The sequence below is a fragment of the Petromyzon marinus genome, chromosome 21 (assembly GCF_048934315.1).
Source record: "Petromyzon marinus isolate PM22_M1 ecotype Great Lakes invasive population chromosome 21, UKy_Petmar_22M1.pri1.0, whole genome shotgun sequence".
Lineage (NCBI taxonomy): Eukaryota > Metazoa > Chordata > Hyperoartia > Petromyzontiformes > Petromyzontidae > Petromyzon > Petromyzon marinus.
The window spans coordinates 7,929,565-7,950,563 of NC_133687.1; the positions used below are offsets into that span (position 1 = coordinate 7,929,565).

Consider the following 20,999-nt stretch of genomic DNA (forward strand, 5'->3'; position numbering starts at 1 on the left):
TCATCGGAGGTGCGGGGGGAAGGACAACAAAGTAAACACAAAAAGGCAGTTCTAAAGAATTGCGTTTTCAATCGAGATTTAAACGTGCATAGCTCCAGTTGTGTCCTGACATTTCACCTCTGGGCCTGTCAGTCGGTCACAATTACCCAAATGTATTTGATGACAACCTCAGATAAGCAGAACACAACGCAGCTATTCCAGAACTGTTGGTGGATGTTTGCATAATGTATGTGAGTCATTTTACTACACGTTTGTGTGTAGTTTGAAACGTATGGGTATCAGGCCTGAAGTGATTTTTTTAGGTTATGATTATGGCTTTTACAATTTTGATCTATAAGCCACAGAATTTCACCTTGGCTGGGGATGATTTTCAGAGCACTCCTTTGGTCGTACCGTGCAATACGCAGCGGTGTTAAGTGTGCCTGGTAGGAAGAGGATTGTTTATAGTGTTGTATTTGTATTTGTTTGGGTGATTTGTTCACCTTTCTTGTACTTTGCGCTCCTATCGTGTTTCTGTACCGTTTGTTGTTGTAACGTTCTTACCCGCCCCCTCCTGGACGTCTGTGAAAAAGAGCTTTATAGCTCATCGGATTCCTGCTGTATAAATAAATATTCTGATTTTGTAAATTGCAGGATCACACGGACACCGGTTAACCAGAGGAGTTTAACCCTCTCGCGATTGGTTTGATGATTGACATCGACAATTACTAAACACACAGCAACAACATCTTGGTTCAGGCATATTCCTAGATTGAGTTGCATGAAGTGTGTAGGAATGGTTGTTCTAAAATTGTAAGGCTCTTTGCATTACAGCGCCATCTGGTGCGATTTCATCGTAAATGAGAGAGCAGAGCACATTTAAGTTTATATTCGGGCACGTTGCGTTGTAATGTGATAAAAACTCAACACATTCCAATTTTTTTTTGACAATGTAATTTTTTTGTTAATTCAAATGCCAAATATTATCGATGTAGACTTGTTACAAATTAGAAAATCACATTTTTGGCAGTGGTACACAAGCACAAATTACAAAACTTGACAATTTTGTCAATGGCAATTTCCTAGAAGGAAATAAATTTGCAGGTGACGTTTCAGGCAATGACCCTTCTTTTTTGTGCAAAATTTGTAATGATGAGGAACACAACTTCTCAAAAGCAAAACGTGCGAGCATCCGAATATTTATTTCGCCTGCAGGAGGAATCCGATGAGCTATGAAGCTCTTTTACACAGATGTCCAGTAGGGGCGAGTCACAAAGTTACAGTTTAGAGGGAGTGATAAAAGTGGACGAATGATCAGCACGAGACTAAAAGAACATCAGAGAAATGTTAAATATTCCCAAATACATCTGTCAGCAGTAGCAGAACACACGTGCCAACAAGGACACTCAATTGATTTTGATAATGTTGAAGTTCTGTGCAAGACTAGCTACGACTGGCCAAGACTAATTAGAGAATCCATCGAATTTGAAAGAAATAAAAATAACTTTAACCGTTCGGATAGCTACCTCCTTAGTGCTGCGTGGAAGCGAATCATCAAATAATAAATTGTTTAAATGCATTCCTACAAAGGGCAGCGTACTTCAATAGGGATTACCGTTGGTAGGGCTACTTTAATAAACACAATATACAGGAAAGACAAGATCAAAGGGCTCGCATAATGCACATGCATAATGTACGTTGCCTCATTAATCCCCCCTACGTGGTGCAAGAGCGCACTAAGCGTGGTCAACACATCTACGCCTCTACATAAGGAACGAAACAGGTGGACTTCTCCACAAATCTGGCTGTCGCCTGATGAAGCTGGTTGTAATTACTGGCGAAACGTCGTACTCAGATTGTAAATGTTGTGGCTTGGCTCTCCAACACACAAGCGGTGTTGCTGTACAAGTGACGAATTGGCCACGTTCTGTTTACGTGACAACCCTTACTAGTTGGCTGTGTCGGGTGGTGGCGGGTTTTAATGACACATTTATATATTTACGCGATCTAATTCAAAATAACTCTCATCATGAATACATATTCTGTTTAAATATTGACTTAAAGCTTTGGTGACTGCAGGAATTCATATTCTTCGGGTCGATCGGTAAAGCCCCGTAAGATAGAACGAATAATACAAATAATAACATAAAATAATAACATTAAATAATAACCTTATTTGTATTATTTGTTCTATCTACGTGGAAAAAGTCACGTGGAAAGAAAATAAATTAAATAATAGAATACGACGTTTCCATTGCAACACAACCGAGGGAGGCTAACACAACAGTCGACACCCTACCTGGTTGATTTACGTTCTTCCAAAGAATGCTAAATTTGGAAGAGAGAGACAAAACACAGACACGGAGACACACAGACACACAAGGGGCCGTCCATAAATGACGTCACGCACCTGGGGGGGGGAGGGGTCAGACATTTGTGACGATGTGTGACGAGAGGAGGGGGGGGTTTGAGAAATGTGACGTCACATCAAAATGCGCAACTTTAAATAAATATAGACAACACGTTCCACTTAATTAAATAGACTTTTTAATAAATGTTTGCTCCTACAACATTAGAGTGCAGCGCCACATTAAATACGCACTACAATGACAATAGTTTAAAGCGATTTGAAGCATGTTTTATATTTTTTGAGGGGGGGGGCAGAGCTTTGTGACGTCATATTTGATGGGGGGTTTGACTTTTGTGACGCCGTGTGACAAGGAGGGGGGGGGGTCAAAAATCGTCCAAAATCGCGTGACGTCATTTATAGACGGCCCCTAAGTAGAGAGAGAGACAGAGAGGGACACACACATAGAAACGTCGTATTATATTATTTATTTTATTTCTACGTGACTTTACCGAAAAATGTCTGACCCCCCCAGGTGCGTGACGTCATTTATGGACGGCCCCTTGTGTCTGTCTGTGTCTCCGTGTCTGTGTTTTGTCTCTCTCTCAAATTTAACAGTCTCTGGGTTGTATTGCATTATATTTCTAAGTTTTTGCTAGGTTTCATATTCTTGGTTCTTTCGGTAAAGTCACGTAGAAGGGAAACAATAAAATAATAAAAATATAAAACGATAAAATTCTCACGACGTTTCAAGAATATGAATCCCTGCAGTCACGAAAGCTTTAAATCTAAGTTTACTAGGTTTATTTTCTCATTCATTCGTACCTGATGATGGTTGCTTGTGTTGCAATCGAAACGTCGTATTCTATTATTATTTAATTTATTTTCTTTCTAAGTGATTTTACCGAAAGAACCAAAGAGTAATAATTCCTGCAGTCACGAAAGTTTCGAATCTAGTTTTTATATATATTATATTTATATTCTTGGTTCTTTCGTTAAAGTCACGTAGAAGGGAAACGTCGTGAGAATTGTATTGTTTTATATTTTTTTATTTTATTGTTTCCCTTCAACGTGACTTTACCGAAAGAACCAAGAATATTAATCCCTGCAGTCACCAAAGCTTTAAATCAAAAAATATTATATTTTTATTTAAAGCTTTCGTGACTGCAGTAATTCATATTCTTAGTTCTTTCGGTAAAGTCACGTTGAAGGGAAACCATAAAATAAAAGATATATATAAAACAATAAAAATTCTCACGACGTTTCGACCATAACACAAACGGTCATCATCAGGTGACCTCAGGTGACCTGATGATGACCGTTTGGGAGGAGGGAGGGGGCAGGGGGTGTCATCTTGTGCGCATGCGCAGACGATTTCCCGCCACGTGACCACCGACAGCCGCTTCGACGTCCAATAGCGACTCCGTACTCGTGCGATGACAGAGGGGTACACGGCGGTTGGGGAGTGTTCCCTATTGGCCGCCTGCGATGCCACGTGATCCCGAGCTCGCGCCCGATTGGACCATCGGTTAACGGTCGCGGAATTTGAATTGTGGGTGAGTTGATGGAGGCGAGCCGGGCGACTTTTCTCCGTCAGCGACTGTCGAACACCCCGAATTGAATGCCTTCGGTAAATGTAACCTCTTAGAAGAGTAACGTGCTCACCACCCCCCCTTCCCCTGTGGCGAAGGCCGTCGTTTGCGTGACCGGCCGTCGTGTGCGCGACAACGCAACCCGGCGGGCTTTTGGCCCTCGCCGCGGCTCGTTTCATGCGCCGTGGGCTGTCAGGCAGGCGGGGGAGACGGGGTTTGCCGCCGCCGCCGCTGCTGCCGCTGCCGCCGCTGCCGCCGCTGCTGTTATTCTTGTCGTTGTGTTGCTGCTACGTTGAAGGAGCGCAGACGCGAACGAGTGGATGTTTTGGCACCTTCCCTCGACTGCCAGCGGATGTAAACGGAACGCCGCGCGTGTCACCCCGGTGGTTGTGGCGATGTTCTCGCAGTTATTCGTGTGTGTGTGTGGTTTTTTTAACATAATAAAATACTCACCATACGAGCCGATACTGCGTCGGGTTTATCAGAATATTTAGACTGGAGGGGAAATCCGATGAGCTGTGAAGCTCTTCCCACCCACCACATGTCCAGTGTGACGTCCGTGAACCGAAGTGGCTTTATCGCGGCCTGCTGTTGACTAGTTGCAAGCGGTGAACAGATTTGTTGCAAGATGCGTAGTGTTGTTACGTCTCTTTAAGCAGGTTTTACGATGAGTCAAATCGGTTTCACCGTAACCCCGAGTTTATCTTTGCGTGGTGAGAGCTACGGAGACACGCACTCTATAAAGTGTACTTTATCCACGATATAGTAAGCACTGTAGTTACATTGGTTAGTACTGTCAGTTTATATAACAGTAGTTTAAGAGACGGGTTGCTCAAGCGGCTCTGTGTGATGTTGTTAACCACTATTACCGGCATCAATGGGTACTATACTCGCTTACCTTATCGTCTATATATACGGAGGGGTGTTTATACAGTGAATATCTTTGCATTAGTGTCATATTAATTATGCCTGCTCTACAAGTCTGCTCAGCTTAGATTCCTCGCAATAACTCTTAATACTCGGCCTAAAAGAGTACCCGGTGAAGTGCGTGCAGAAGCTGTCAATGCCAACACGTGCTCGTCTTGTAAGGACTCGGCAAAAATTGGAGCGCCTGCACTTGGGTGGTCATGAGCGTCGGAGAAATAGTCAACAACCCTGGGCTGTCACCCACTCTGCAACTTTAACCCTCCCCATCCTACGAGGGAATGGTGTTGGCTGTGATGGTGAAATTAAAACTATGAAAGTTTTTTTTTTAAATATTACCAGGTAAGGCCCACTTAGCTATATATAGCTCTTTTTTCAGAAGCGACGTGGCCACAAATAATGATACTCGGCGAAGTGGTTTATCACGTGGAAATGTATAGCAGCCAAATACTCCCAAACAAGTTCAAAGCATACCCGAGAGGACACCTCTAGGGTTCGTTGATACGTCTCATTCATCAGGAGCAATAGTCCCTGGTGAGAAGAGACAGCCTGATTGGCATATTATAATCCTCAACCACTTTGTGATCAGATCGTAGTCAAAAGGTCGGGTGTGATACCTTGGCCCTTGCTACATCTCTACTGTTGCTGGCACGGTGCGAAATAGATTCAACATACATACCTTGCAGGTGACTGATGTGCCTGGCACATAAAAGTTGCAGTTTGGTTACCCATTCTTTGAAGTTCGTGAGGACATGAAAAAATATAAATTAATCAACTAAGAGGGGCAGATGCTGAATTAATATTTCAGGCATTCATATAGGTGCTTGTGCAGCTGCCCATGTGTACTGGCTTAATTTGGGTCTCATTCTAATCGGGTGGTTAACATCTCTTTTTTTATGACTTTATGGCCGCATAAAAAACCCCCAGTAAAAACCGTACAATGATTTCCGCACGTATAAATATGAATGGCAATATACAGTGAGGGAAAAAAGTATTTGATCCCCTGCTGATTTTGTACGTTTGCCCACTGACAAAGAAATGATCAGTCTATAATTTTAATGGTAGGTTTATTTGAACAGTGAGAGACAGAATAACAACAACAAAATCAAGAAAAACGCATGTCAAAAATGTTATAAATTGGTTTGCATTTTAATGAGGGAAATAAGTATTTGACCCCTCTGCAAAACATGACTTAGTACTTGGTGGCAAAACCCTTGTTGGCAATCACAGAGGTCAGACGTTTCTTGAAGTTGGCCACCAGATTTGCACACATTTCAGGAGGGATTTTGTCCCACTCCTCTTTGCAGATCTCCAAGTCATTAAGGTTTCGAGGCTGACGTTTGACAACTCGAACCTTCAGCTCCCTCCACAGATTTTCTATGGTATTAAGGTCTGGAGACTGGCTAGGCTACTCCAGGACCTTAATGTGCTTCTTCTTGAGCCACTCCTTTGTTGCCTTGGCCGTGTGTTTTGGGTCATTGTCATGCTGGAATACCCATCCACGACCCATTTTCAATTCCCTGGCTGAGGGAAGGAGGTTCTCACCCAAGATTTGACAGTACATGGCCCCGTCTATCGTCCCTTTGATGCGGTGAAGTTGTCCTGTCCCCTTAGCAGAAAAACACCCCCAAAGCATAATGTTTCCACCTCCATGTTTGACGGTGGGGATGGTGTTCTTGGGGTCATAGACAGCATTCCTCCTCCAAACACGGCGAGTTGAGTTGATGCCAAAGAGCTCCATTTTGGTCTCATCTGACCACAACACTTTCACCCAGTTGTCCTCTGAATCATTCAGATGTTCATTGGCAAACTTCAGACGGGCATGTATATGTGCTTTCTTGAGCAGGGGGACCTTGCGGGCGCTGCAGGATTTCAGTCCTTCACGGCGTAGTGTGTTACCAATTGTTTTCTTGGTGACTATGGTCCCAGCTACCTTGAGATCATTTGCAAGATCCTCCCGTGTAGTTGTGGGCTGATTCCTCACCGTTCTCATGATCATTGCAACTCCACGAGGTGAGATCTTGCATGGAGCCCCAGACCAAGGGAGATTGACAGTTCTTTTGTGTTTCTTCCATTTGCGAATAATCGCACCAACTGTTGTCACCTTCTCACCAAGCTGCTTGGCAGTGGTCTTGTAGCCCATTCCAGCCTTGTGTAGGTCTACAATCTTGTCCCTGACATCCTTGGAAAGCTCTTTGGTCTTGGCCATGGTGGAGAGTTTTGAATCTGATTGATTGATTGCTTCTGTGGACAGGTACTTATTTCCCTCATTAAAATGCAAATCAATTTATAACATTTTTGACATGCGTTTTTCTGGATTTTGTTTTTGTTATTCTGTCTCTCACTGTTAAAACAAACCTACCATTAAAATTATAGACAGATCATTTTTTTGTTAGTGGGCAAACGTACAAAATCAGCTGGGGATCAAATACTTTTTTCCCTCGCTGTACGTGAAATGCTACCCGTTTAACTGAGAAACAGAGTTATGGTTAGCACATACAGGACTTTTAATCCACGTGTCACCGGTTCAATTCATTCTCCCGGCATGGTGGTTTGTGCACTTAAATTTCAGAAGATTTAACTAAACCATTCATACTCTTTGGTTCTATTCTGTAACGTCACGTAGGTAAAAAATAAAATAACAAAAATCACGACGTTTCGGCCACAGCACAAGTGGCCTTCATCAGGTGTAAACATGTAAAACTTGGTTGAAAAAGTTCCTCAAAACATTTAAAACAGTTATAGACTGCCTCGAGTGGAGGGTGTTTTTAATTTTAGAGTTTGATTAAAGTGCTTCTACTAGAATGTTTCTCCCCCCCCCCCCCCCGACATGAGGGTTATGAACCGTTAAAGCCACTTATAAAACCCACGTGACTCTTTTTACCACCTGTTCTAACAGCACCAGCAAATCGCAGCCCTGAAACCCCACGTGGAAAGCAGCGGCGATGGACAGGGGGCGCCCACGGCCGCTCATTCTTAGGCGGAAGCGGCCGCACGATGGGGAGCAATGCCCACCGTCCAAGGGGGCCCTGCTGCAGGGGGGCATGCGAGACGACATTGCCACGGCTGGCTCCCAGGTATTGGTATATCCCTCAAAAGTCAGATATTCAAAGACGGTCACTGCGTCGCGCGCTTTCAGATGCGCTTCTGCGGCCGTCTGAAATGCTCGTCCTTTCGATATTAGGAAGCCGCTGGAGCTATGCATTTTTTTATCTGAATTGAAAGCGAATTTCTTTTGAACTGCTTTTTTTTGTTGTGATTCCCTCGCATCTCCGATTATAACAGTTGGCGACGTATGGTGCGAAATGAGTTCAACATTCTTTTGCAGCTGTTACGGAGTTTGTCTTTAAATGCAACATATAATTTACATAATGGCATCCAAACTCTAGAGCATTAGATCCTGATACAGTCATGGTCACCAGAAGCCAGAATACAGAACAACTTATGACATAGTAATATTCTAAGTATGATTCGAGATTTGTCATAACTGAGCAAGTATGAGAGTTTGGTCATTGAGTGTCAAAAATGTTTGAGAAATTTAATGAGTGGTCAGAACTACAAGTCGATCATAACCAACAATAATGAATACAATTACATAATATATTCCAAAATAAATTATTAATAACAATAATATTAATATAATCAATAATATAAAGATACCTCAATCCCAGACCAGTTGAAGCACACGGATTGAAGACGTAATCCCTAGCAACAACTTTCGTCGAGGGTGAGAGTTACACAATAGCTCCGACACCCGTCTGCACCCTTGACGTCATTTAGGATTGTACCACAACCGTAGCCTGCCGAACTTAACAAAGCGTAAGAGGAATGTCTGTGTTCTGGCACAGGTGCCGATAGTGGCGACGGTTGCAAGCGCACATTGCGGTCTGGCGGAGTCCGCGCGGCGTCGGCAGCACAACCGCAAGGAACAAGACTGCAGCGGCGCCGGCTTGAATCCACCGCGGCGCAAGGCCATCCTCCTCGAACACCCTCCTGCGCTGCGCCACGCAGGCCGCACCTACTTTCCTGGAAAGGAAAACATGGCACCCTCAACCGCGTGCTCGATGCAGTACGCCGACCACGCCGGGAGCTCTGTTGCGGTGCCGAAGTTGCCAACGCGTGCCTTTGGGACGGCGGCTGTGGGAAATTGTGGTGCAGGCATCGAGAAAGGTGTGTCATAATGCCGGTTGTTATATTTTAGTGATCCAGATGTGTGTATGTTGAGCTTCTTTTGCGGCGTACGTAGGCATCCGTGCTTATCGGAGGTGCAGATGAGAACTTGCTGAGATTCATATTAGCCTTGGAAACGAATTTGGGTACCTGCTAGTGGGTTAGTCAGCAGCCGTAAATGCAAACAGATCGACTGTGATTGAGGGGAAGGTGCAGTTTCATTAGTTACCTGGCGCTGAGAGTTAATCAATGCAAGTCTCACCGGCAGAGTTTATCAGTTCATTTGATTTTTAACCTTGGACAGTTTTGAAAGGTCGATTGAACATTGAACTGATGTTTGATTATACAAGTTAACATAAAATGCACCACCAACAGTGTCTCCAACTCGAGTCGGTTACAGTTGATTTTTTTCTAGTTGAATTTCTCACGAAAATGTAGTAAAACCTCTTGAAGCCAGTCTAATTGGTGAGAGATTATTTTTGGCGATGGAAAATGTCAGGCACGTTGCAGATAATGATAAAATTACAGTATCACTAGATCACGACAAAATGTAATCATGGTTAAAGATAATGATGATTATATGAACCTCATGTGGGGACCCCGGGGACCCATAAGCCCCCGGCTTGCATAAACTGCGTTGCGACGTCATTTTATGTCTGTTGAAGGCGAACAATATGGCAATCTATTCCTCTTGACGAGCTCTACACGATGCGCTAATCTAAATTTTGTTTCTTCTGCGCATTCGTCCTCGCTGGGCTTGGACGACACGACAACAGAATGATCCGCGCCAGGTGGGTCGCGGCGTTTATGTGCGCGGCGGGATGGAGTCGCCAAAATTAAAATAATTAATTACGATTTTTCACTTCCGTTTATTCTGGACCCCGGGGTCCCGCCATAAGGTTCATATTCAACTGTCACAGTTAGCAAGATTCAAACGTATACTGTGTCAGGTGTTTCTTTGATAACTTTCGTGGTTCAATGTCGAAGGTGCCGTGATGAACAAAAGCCTAACCAGCATACAGTGGCTGGGTCGACTCGAGGGGGAGCGTCTGCTGCCCGGTGTTGCCGAAAGCCACCCCGCGGTGGACAGGACAATAAAGCAGGAGCAGAGTCTGAGCTCTTGCGGTAGAGCAAAGGTGGCTAGCGACAAAAAGGACAGGGGCGTGGAGAGCTGTGTTTTCACCGAGGCCACCGATGCTGCCACTGCCAACAGCAAAAAACAACAAGACAATAAAAAGGTGGGGTCATGATTTATAGTAGAATTTAACAAGTCAAAGTTATTGTTTGAATGCATGTGCTGTTCATGTCATGACATCCATGAATCGACCATTGCCATATGTTTATGTTTGATATCAAAATCTATATATATAAAAGGGAAATTTGGGAATATGTGTGTCCATTTGAAATGTTTAGCATACTTCCCAACATGCAACAAACTTGAAATTTGGCATGTGGGTAGCTTCCAGACTGTACACAATGCAAAAAATATCAAAATAGACTTTTGTATTTGGGGGGGGGGGGGGGGGGGGCGCAATAATGGATATATTTTGCACGGCAAGTGAGCGGTGATGTCACCATGCATGCGGTAGCGTGACGCAGTGTGCCTGCTGACGTCACGCACCCCCACCCTCCGCGTAGGCCGTGTATTAATCCAAGACAAGAATCCAAGTCCCGGGCGAAGCCGGGTAGTAAAGCTAGTATTAAATATATGGGAGTTTACTAAGTTGCTTAGCTGATTCTCTAATCAGGGAAATGACCCACCTCCACTGACATGCTTTTTTCAAGTTACATTTTAGAAATGAATGCACTGATTGGCACGCGCAAACATTCAAAACTCGTGGCGCTTTTTTTGTAGTTTTCAACTTACTTTCAACTCAAAGTCAATCATTGCTATCAGACATTTCTATTGCTAAAGATTATTATGAAATATGAGTGCACATTTACCTGGTTTGAAATTATTGATATTATTACTGAAATGTGCGTTTTGGGTTTTCTTGTTTCCTTCCCCCCTCTCCCTCCCGGTGTTGGGTTGATCAGGATAACCACTCGAACCTGGAGCGGCCGCTCTTCTCTTACATGGCCATGATCCAGTTTGCGATCAACAGCAGCAGCAATGGGCGAATGAGTCTGCGTGAGATCTATGCCTGGATTGCACACCGCTTCCCGTACTTCAGACATTCAGCACGGCCCGGATGGAGGGTAACGCTCGCTTTGTGATGTTCGGGTAAATTAAATAAATGAAAATGGGTACCACGGTGGTGAGATGTTAATTACCTCGCCTGGTATACAGGAGTACGTGGGTTCAATCCTGACCATGACGCCTGTATATTTGGAGTTCGCATGTCTCTTTCCCCATAGTCGCGTGGATTTTTTCCCGGGTCCTCTGGTTTTTCCCTCCACATTTATAAACAATGTACTTTTAGAGTATTTGGATGCAATACATTTCCACATGATAGCCACTTCGTTGAGCTATCATTTGTGGCCTGGTCGATTCTGAAATAAGCTATATAGCTCAGCGGGCCTTACCTGGTACAATAAAAATAGTTTTTAGCTTAATTTTGCAGGTCAAGTTTTGTTTTTGTAGTTTAAGTGTTTGCCTTTACTCACTGTTTTTCCCCTGTCACCTGCTCTGCCCACAGAATTCAATCCGACACAACCTGTCGCTGCACACCATGTTTGTGCGCGAGACAGTGCCAGGAAGCAAGGAGTCCTTCTGGACTGTGTCCAATGAGAGTACGCACAGGCGGCACGCTTCGATTAGAGTAAGACAGATGCTTGGCTTTGTCCAAACCGCACGTAACCTGTTTTATTCCCCTTTTACACTAGCACATCCAAGCCGAGCCAACATGGGACCCTCAAAACTATGGGTGATTTTTTTCCCCACTGGTTATTTGTCACGCCATGAACCAAACCGTGCTACGCTGGCCTCACAAGACATTTGAATCTTGCTGGGAGCCAAGCAGAGCCAGGGCCAGGATTAATTATGCATTTATTGCATCTCGCATCATTACATAAAGAATATTGATAAGCCATTCGTTCACAGCCTTGGGGTGCTGAAAGAGTGTGCGTGTGAGAGTGTGAACGTGTAGAAATGTGAGCGTTTGTGTGCCGCTATATTGTAGCCAAACTCTGGCCACACTTCACTCGATGCAACCCCTGCTTGGAATAGACGATTGATGTGTGGCACACTTGTTATTTTCCTTCTCGTGTAATGTTTTATCTTGGGTTGCATTTAGATGTTTGACATTTCTGCTTATATCCCCTGGTTCTAAGTGAATGAATAATCGAGCCACATGGCTCCCATGTGTTGCAGGATACATCGCAAGCGAACCACAGTGCACTCATAGGTATGCCAATTGTTACCTCGCCTCTCGTACACCATTTCTTCAACGGTTTCTTAACTTTCGATTTAAAGCTTTCGTGACTGCAGGGATTCATCTTCTTGGTTCTTTCGGTAAAGTCACGTAGAAGGGAAATAATAAAAATAACACGTAATAGAATTTAATTCTCACGACGTTTCGGCCACAACACAGAGGACGGCTGCTTGTGTTGTGGCCGAAACGTCGTGAGAATTTTATTCTATTATGTTTTATTTTTCTTATTTCCCTTCTACGTGACTTTACCGAAAGAACCAAGAAGAGGTTTCTTAACTATTTCTTTCAATTGATCATGCATTGATCCCTTAGAAGAGGCTGTCTGTTGTTTGTGCTCATTCATGATCAGAATATGTATTCATACTGGAGGAATCCCATGAGCTATTAAGCTCATTTCCACAGATGTCCAGTAGGGGCAAGGGGTAAGAACGTTACAACAACAAACAGTACAAAAACACGATAGTAGCGCAAAGTACAAGAAAGGTAAATGAATCACCCAAACATAAACAAATGCAACTAAACCATCCCCATCCTACCAGGCAAAGCCCACTGAGGTATGAACTTATTTTTCAGAAGCAACCTGGCCACAAATAATAGCTCAACAAAGTGGCCCATCATTTGGACATTTAGAGCACCAATATAATCTATGTAATCTCATTCATGTTTCTAAATGTGGAGGGAAAAACCGGAGGACCCGGAGAAAAATCCACGTGACCACAGGGAGAACATGCAAACTCCAAATTTACAGGCGTTAGGGTCGGGATCGAACCCCCGACCCCCAGCATACCAGGCGAGGATGATATCATCTTGCCACCATGGTGCCCCTTTAATTGATAAAGGCTCCCATGGTGGGTTATAATACACGATGCTGGCCTTGTCCGTACAACCTCTGTGCTCACGTGCAGTGGATCTGTTGTGTGTCTGTGCGTGCGTATGGAATCCCAGCACCATCGTCAGCTCGACGGGTCCAGCCTCTGTTGCCTCGCCCACCCGTGCCACAGCCCATCAGCCTCCTGCTGACGCCTTCCTCATTGCACTTTATTCAGCCCACGCTTGTTGTTGCTGCTGCCATAAAGCAGGAGCAGCAGGTTGCAACGGTGTTAGACCGTGCCGTGAAGGCTAAACCCATGTCCACAGCGCCAGCAAAAATGACGAAGCAGCAGGAGGAGCAACAGCCTTCCTCATTGCACTTTATTCAGCCCACGCTTGTTGCTGCTGCCATAAAGCAGGAGCAGCAGGTTGCAACGGTGTTAGACCGTGCCGTGAAGGCTAAACCCATGTCCACAGCGCCAGCAAAAATGACGAAGCAGCAGGAGGAGCAACAGCAGCCGCAGATTGTAATGCAACAGCAAATGGTGGCACAGATACTGCAGCCACGGCAGATACAGCAGCGGCATCAGCAACCGGTGAAGGAGGAGCAGCAGGAAACGGTGCATAAGTGGATTGTACGGGATGAGAGTGTGCTGCAAGTTGTGCAGCAAGAGCAACAAGTGAAGGAGCATTTGGTGCGACAGCCGCAGAATGTGCGACAACTACAAATGACGAAGGAGGAGGACGAGAAGCCGACGCTACAGAGGGTGCACGAGTGCCTGGCCTCCAGCACGTCAGCCCGGTCGACGCAAGGCTTAACAGCTACGGTGAGAGGCATCCCTTCGAAATACAGCTGGTCTCCGACTTACGATGGTCCGACTTACGATATTTCGACCTTACGATGGCGATAGCGATATGACAAAATTGTCAAATATTTTTAATTTCGCGCGGCAGGCAAACGCAGCAGCGTACGAGGTACGATACTGTAACTTTATCATTGCCATCCTCCTCTTCCGACAACTAAGTTAATGTAGCCATCAACAACCTAGCATCGTTCAAGTATGCAGACGACGGACAGAATCTTGGTGAGTACAGTAGAATATGATATGTTACGATACGTTCAATGCATGTACGATAAATAGCTTTAGCGATTTCATTTTAGGGTTACCACGATACGATACATACGTTCAATGCATGTTAAAAGTTTTTTATAGCAGATAGGATTGTTTCCTGAAAAAACTTTCAATGAAATTGCAATTCATATAGGTAGGCTAAGAATTTACCTTGTTTTTTACTTTACATTTTACTGTGCAATACATTATTGTAATTAATAAATACATACACTATATAGTTTATACAGTACGGTACTGTAAATTGCTCTGTTTTGCTAAATTATCAACATTCTTTAAGACTCCTGGGTAGGTAAGGCCATTTTCGACTTACGATATTTTCGACTTACGATGGGGTCGTCGTAACGCATCTCCGTCGTAAGTCGGGGACTACCTGTGTGCTTTGACATCTTCATCACCTACATTGTCTTCATCACCACTGCCGTCGTGATCTATACCGCCACTGTTGTCGTGACAATAGCCTCATGAGTGTGTGGGATTGTAGAGTCACTGGCATGGGTGATTTTTTTCACTTTGTGAGCTTGTATGTGCGTACGTACGTTGAGCTTGTTCCGCACCGTACAAAGCCAACCGTGCTGATCGGAGGTGCGGGGGAAGGTCAACAAACTAAACACAATGAGCAATTTCGAAGGGAATTAGTTTTCAGTCCGGTAGTGTGATTGTGTATAATGATAGACTTCGGGAATCCGTGCGGTGACGTTAAGTTATTTCCCCTGTATTTTTTTAAAATGCGTTTTCCTTTTATCCACAGTTGCCGGCGTGCACCTGGCAACAGGGCGAAGTGGTCAGTAAAGGCGAGAGTCTTGCCTTTACTCCAAAGAAGCGAGCGCTCTACCGTACCCCAAAGTGCAGGCGGAAGCCGGGTCACTGGCGCAAGCAGAGCCTTGTGCACCAGCATCTTACACCCGCGTCAGAGTTAATGTTTATGGAGGAGTCTGTGGTCAAAGATTCCTCTGGAAGCGACTGGGGAGGTAAAAATTGGCTGCGCGACCAGCCTCTTGTATGTGTGTGTGTATGTGTAACTTCTTTCGCGCCGCACGTAGCCAAGCGCGTTAATGGGGAGGTGTCGATGCTTAGCAACGCAGCTACGGATCAAACACATTACATGCTCAACTATAATCCTGTCCCAAATCCACAGCCACTCTTAGTCACCAAAGACTAGCTAGTATCTGCAGATTGTGAATTGAGCGCAGTAACCTCGTCACAATCCGGCAGGATCTATCTTAATAATTATCCTGAGTTGTAATCCATTGCCGAGCCAAAATTTTAGTTTTATCCACAATCCAAACCTCAACCATCATTCCTTAACCTAAACCCAAACATCTCTAACATTCCAACCCAAACCTTAGGTCATACTCTCTACCCTCAACCAAAGCTTAATCTTAAACCCAAACATAATGTTCAACAATCTTTCGCCTAACTTTTACTTAAACGATATGTTTGACGCGCGTAACATTTTGCTTTCATATATCGATTGTATAAAAATTGTTTTCAGATATTAATTGTAGAATGGTAATCTTACATGTATGAATTGTATCAAAATTAGCTTTCAAATACTATACACGACACTTTACACTACACTACACTATTATACACGACACTACTATACACTACGCTACTATACACTACACTATACACTACACTACTCTATACACTACACTACTCTATATACTACACTACTATACACTACACTACTATACACTACACTACTATACACTACACAATACACTACACTACTATACACTACACTACTATATACTACACACTACACTACTATATACTACACACTACACTACTATACACTACACAATGCACCACACTACTATACACTACACTATACACTACACACTGAGCTCTATGGTGGTCTTTAAGAGGGGTTCTACTGTATTCAATTTAATGTTCACATGGTCTCCTGTGAGCATAAGGATTACCGTTCAAGAAGGCACGTCCGACTGATTGCGCCATCTCCTCTCGCGTGCAGACCCTGATGGACAACAAGCCGCGGACTGCGCAGACTTGGCGCTGTTTGCCACCCCGACGCGGAGGTTCAGCCTGACCACTTCGACGCCGTGCCAACTGACGGAGCCACCCACGTGCCTACTCTCCCCGTGGAGCCCCCCTTTCGCTCCGCCACCGCTGCCATTCTCCTCCTCGCCGTTTAGCCCAGGCACCGCCGCGATGGCCTACCACCACTCCCCTTGCACCCCGCACCGGCTGAGAGGCGTCACACCAAGCTCGTGGACGATGCGCGCAAGGGGGGACCGCGTGCCCAGAGTCAGTTTGTCATTCACCCCGATAAAAGCCAGTTGCGTTGCAGAGCGAAAAACGACCTCTGCCGCTGCACCATCAGTGCCGTTGGATATAGTGTTGGTTAAGGTGGAGGACGACGACGACGACGCCGACGTGGGGAACGACAGCGAAGGGATTGGCGGCTTCGCGTTGGCAGATGCGGACGCCGCAGCGGAGGTGGCGGCGATGGTGCCCGAGCACAGCGGTGCAGGGGGAGCCGGGACGAGCACCTGTGTGGGCAGTGGTGGGGGGGAACCGGCGGCATTGGGTGTGGCGGAGGCTGCGGAGGAGGCCAGCCGTGGTGTGGATGGAGCGAGCTGGACATGTGGCGAGGACAGCTTTGAGAAGATTCTGCATGAACTGAGCCTGCCCCAGCTGGAGGAGAACTGGACCGATTCAATGTTGGACATGAATAGTGTAAACTGGACGCTGCTCGACACACTGCACGCAGGCGTGCCGGGCTTCTAGGCGGCGGCGCAGTTTGTACTTTTCAATAATCGTTGGGCTTTCATTACCGTACACGATTTTAGATCTGCGGCGACTCGCCTGTCCTGGCACAGTGTTCGCGTCGTCGCCCCACAAACCCGGTGAGTTGAGTTTAGTTCCTGGAAATGGTTAGCGTCATTTGGTGAGCAGTACATGAACTGGTCCCGTATAATCAACTCGCCATGATCGGCATGGTGAAGTATGGTTAAGCAATCCATATGACACAACACAGCATGGGGATGCCTTCAACCAGCAGTGAATTGCCAAAGGGCGGTGTACATTCATCGGGCAGTTTTTAAGGGCAACTAAGCACGCATGCCAACTCGAATTTCTGTATTTGATAGTACGTTTTTCCCCATTCAAAATTATTTATAAAGCTTTTAAACCGCAACACATTGGGGATGAAGAAAACCATTGCACGCCCCTTGTTTTGAATTGGGTGGCTTGTATTCATATTCTTAGTTCTTTCGGTAAAGTCACGTTGAAGGGAAACAACAAAATAATAAAATATATATAAAACAATAAAAAAAGTCTCACGACGTTTCGACCATAACACAAACGGTCGTCTTCAGGTGTTATGGTCGAAACGTCGTGAGAATTTTTATTGTTTATATATTTTTTATTATTTTGTTGTTTCCCTTCAACGTGACTTTACCCAAAGAACTAAGAATATGAATTACTGCAGTCACGAAAGCTTTAAATCTAAATTTAAATGGGTGGCTTGTGTTTAACTTGTCGAGGCTGACCAATTCCACCGATGCAAATTCTCCACCTGGTCAAGGAAACCACGTCTTAAGTACTGTAGGCTTGTGTGCAGCTTGGTCAAGGGTTAAATTGTTTGGTATTTACCGCGAATCAGTTTTAGTCAATTGGATAACTACTTGGTTGTGAGAGTGTTTTTATTTAAACACATTTTTAGGTTTAAAGAGTTAATATATTCCCCCGCTCTATTTGTGTGTCTGTTTCGTGGCTTCATTAAGATAATCCAGTGTAATTAAAATTCGGTTATGAGGTTGTGTTGCTGTTCAAGACTCATCCTAGAGAAAACCCGGGCAAAATTGATCAGTCGCTAAGCCGCTTAGCCTTATGAGCAGGCCATAGTGTCCGCCTTACACAGTTACCATGTCTTGAGGCACGAGTCCATGCTTTGTTTTTCGGGATCCCATTGTCCTGCCTGACCTGGCACAACCAGGTGGCACGCTGAGCTCGGTGGTACCATTTTATTATTTTCTCGGCCGCACGAGGCTGCTGGCCTCGGCGTCCGGGTTTTGGGTCTGTCCTGGCCCGGGTGCTTTTCCCTGGCTGCCGGCATCTATTGTCGGCGTGCAGCCCGTGCGCTGCCAGCACCCACCGCTGCCCAGTTGTGGTCGGCGTGAATTGGGCGCGGCCCAACCGTCTATGGATCCGGACTTCCACTACCTCCGTGCAGGGCAAGTGGCGTCCGGGCTTGGAGTCCGTCCTGGCCATGATCACTCTGGCTGTCCGGATGCTTTTCCCCAACTGGCTATAGTCACTTTTTAGGCATAAGCAATTTCGAAATAACACTTAGTACGCAGGAACAAAAATTGTGTTACATAGTGCTATCGGACCTTTTGTCCTCCATTCTCATTCCACCCGATGGGTTCGTGCTTACCGGCAATTTCAACTGCCCGGGAACGACCCAATCAACCATTGACTTGCCAACACTCCCACTCAACCATTGACTTGCCAACACTCCCACTCTCCTCGGGAATCTCAATCACCGATTCATTCGTTCCGTTCTCCGACCATCTGAGATTTCTTGGCGTCACTCTGGATCCCACACTCTCCTTTGACACCCATGTCAACCTCGTACTCAAGTCCTGCAACTACCACCTCGGGGCCCTCCGCCATCTTCGTCCGCTCATCACCTCCAACATCGCGAATACTCTCGCCTGCAGCATCGTTGGGTCGTGGCTTGACTCTTGTAACTCAGTCCTCGTCCGGTCCACTCTAAGCAACCAAAATAAGCTGCAACGCCTCCAAAATCACATTGCCCGAGTTGTCCACGGCCCCCGCAACCCTCGTCCTGACTCCATGTCCATCCTTCGTGCCCTTCATTGCTTGCCCATTTCAACCAAATTTACCTTCAAGATCGCTTGCCTCTGCTACCGCGCCTTCTAATCCAGCACTTGCGCACAAACTGATTTCATTGCTGCAGCTTCTCGGCTGAAGTCCCCTTGGATGCATTCCGTTCCTTGGCTGCCATTTGATTATTTTTCTTCACCGTCCGTAATCCCTGTTCGTGATGTGTCCTGCGTTATCATGTTACAGATTGAATTTCCTTTAAACATCTTCAATATACTTGGGTCTCAATTGGTGATCAATAAACAATAATGGGTACACTATATTTGTGTGGTTTTTTTTGGTCATTATTTTCTTGTGCACTCTCTGCGACGGTTCACGTTGTTGCTGTTGGCTTGCATGCAACGTTTTGGTGAATGTGAATTTCCCACTTGTGAGGAATTCTTTTAATTCTCAAAAAGATTGGGTCAATTGGTGCCAAAAAAACGTGCAACACAAAAATTGTGGTAGCCTTGGAGTGACAAGTCTGTAAAGTGTCCAGCATGAAGTTGACGCTCGTTGGGTGATAAAAACAAATTTGTGTGAAAATGTTTAAAGCGTCAGCAACACCGCCATCTGTCAAAGCTCTATCTCGTGCAGTGGTTCTTAACCTTTACTGCAGCCTTGCACCCCTTAGGTTCTAAATCGTAAACAAATATATGTTAACGAGCCTTTTGCCCGTCCAAGGACGGGTGTATTGCAGTAACTCTGAAACGTGCAAGCGAAACGCAGACCGCGACGTGATATTCACTGCATCAATTCGTGTGCAATTTGTAAGGCCGCGGTGACACAGACTTATTTCATTTAAAGGTTATAATCCCTTGTTCATCGTGGCGTCCTTTTTACTTCTATGTCTCAGCGTTACGGAGTAGTGAGGGTTGTAAGTTGACGCCGAGGAGGGGGGAGGAGGCGCCTCGCCCCCCACCCATGTGGAGTGACGTCAGCCGCTAATTATTATGAATGGAGGGGGGTGTCCATTTGGAGGACGTCACATCTAGATTTGAAGCTTTCGTGACTGCAAGGATCCATACTCTTTGGTTCTATTGGGTGAAGTCACGTAGGTAAAAAAAACTCACGGTAGTGCTAATGTATTTTTGATGCTATTTGCGAGCTTGCACAGCTTTACATTTTATGCTAATTCCTTTGTCAAGGCGTTTTTTCTGTTTACCCACTCACAGCTTAAAGGAGGCGACCTGCGCTTGACCTTTTTTCACTCCAACGCTGTCCTCTGGACAGGTTGGTCCCTTCACCTGATGAAGGCCACTTGTGTTGTGGCCGATACGTCGTGATTTTTTTTTACCTACGTGACTTTACCGAATAGAACCAAAGAGTAAGGACGTCACCTGTTCATGATTATTAATGTAGGGGCTGTTCGATGTGGAGTGACGTCACCTGCTCATGATTATTAATGAGGGGGTGCTCCACGTGGAGTGACGTCCCCACTCATGATTATTAATGAGAGGGGGTGGGGGTCCATGTGGAGGACGTGACCAGTTAATGATTAATAATGAGGGGGGCTGGCCGACGTGGAGTGACGTCACGCGCGGGACACACAGACATTCTTGGCTCATAGTAGTAAATAAATACATCGGTTTGATGAACCAAACTAGTTATACTTCTTATTCTTAGTTCTTTCGGTAAAGTCACGTTGAAGGGAAACAATAAAATAATAAAATATATATATAACAATGAAAATTCTCACGACGTTCCGACCATAACACAAACGGTCGTCATCAGGTGTGTCGGTTAAATAAATACACCGTTTAAAAATAAATAAATGTATGCAAACCGACACACCTGATGACGACCGTTTGTG

The 20,999-nt window shown here is 45.2% G+C and overlaps 1 protein-coding gene across 2 annotated transcripts; it reads left to right on the top strand.

Moving 5' to 3' along the window:
- The first annotated feature begins 3,707 nt into the window (after positions 1-3,707).
- Positions 3,708-19,467, top strand: LOC116944420 (uncharacterized). 2 transcript variants are annotated; one of them, XM_032958015.2, is made up of 10 exons: positions 3,708-3,956; positions 7,742-7,919; positions 8,691-9,012; positions 10,000-10,250; positions 11,050-11,211; positions 11,652-11,774; positions 12,326-12,359; positions 13,332-14,023; positions 15,078-15,297; positions 16,308-19,467. In XM_032958015.2, the coding sequence occupies exons 2-10, from the start codon at positions 7,788-7,790 to the stop codon at positions 17,081-17,083; spliced, it is 2,712 nt and encodes a 903-aa protein (XP_032813906.1). In that variant the 5' UTR covers positions 3,708-3,956; positions 7,742-7,787; the 3' UTR covers positions 17,084-19,467. The 2 variants fall into 2 exon arrangements, with proteins under 2 accessions (XP_032813906.1, XP_075924618.1); XM_076068503.1 differs by having other exon boundaries at positions 3,708-3,882.
- Positions 19,468-20,999: the final 1,532 nt, after the last annotated feature.

Coding starts and splice junctions, on each gene's coding strand:
- LOC116944420 (XM_032958015.2), top strand. CDS start 7,788: ATGGACAGGGGGCGCCCACGGCCGCTCATTCTTAGGCGGAAGCGGCCG. Junction 9,013..9,999: donor TGGTGCAGGCATCGAGAAAG/GTGTGTCATAAT, acceptor TCAATGTCGAAG/GTGCCGTGATGAACAAAAGC. Junction 11,212..11,651: donor CAGCACGGCCCGGATGGAGG/GTAACGCTCGCT, acceptor CTCTGCCCACAG/AATTCAATCCGACACAACCT.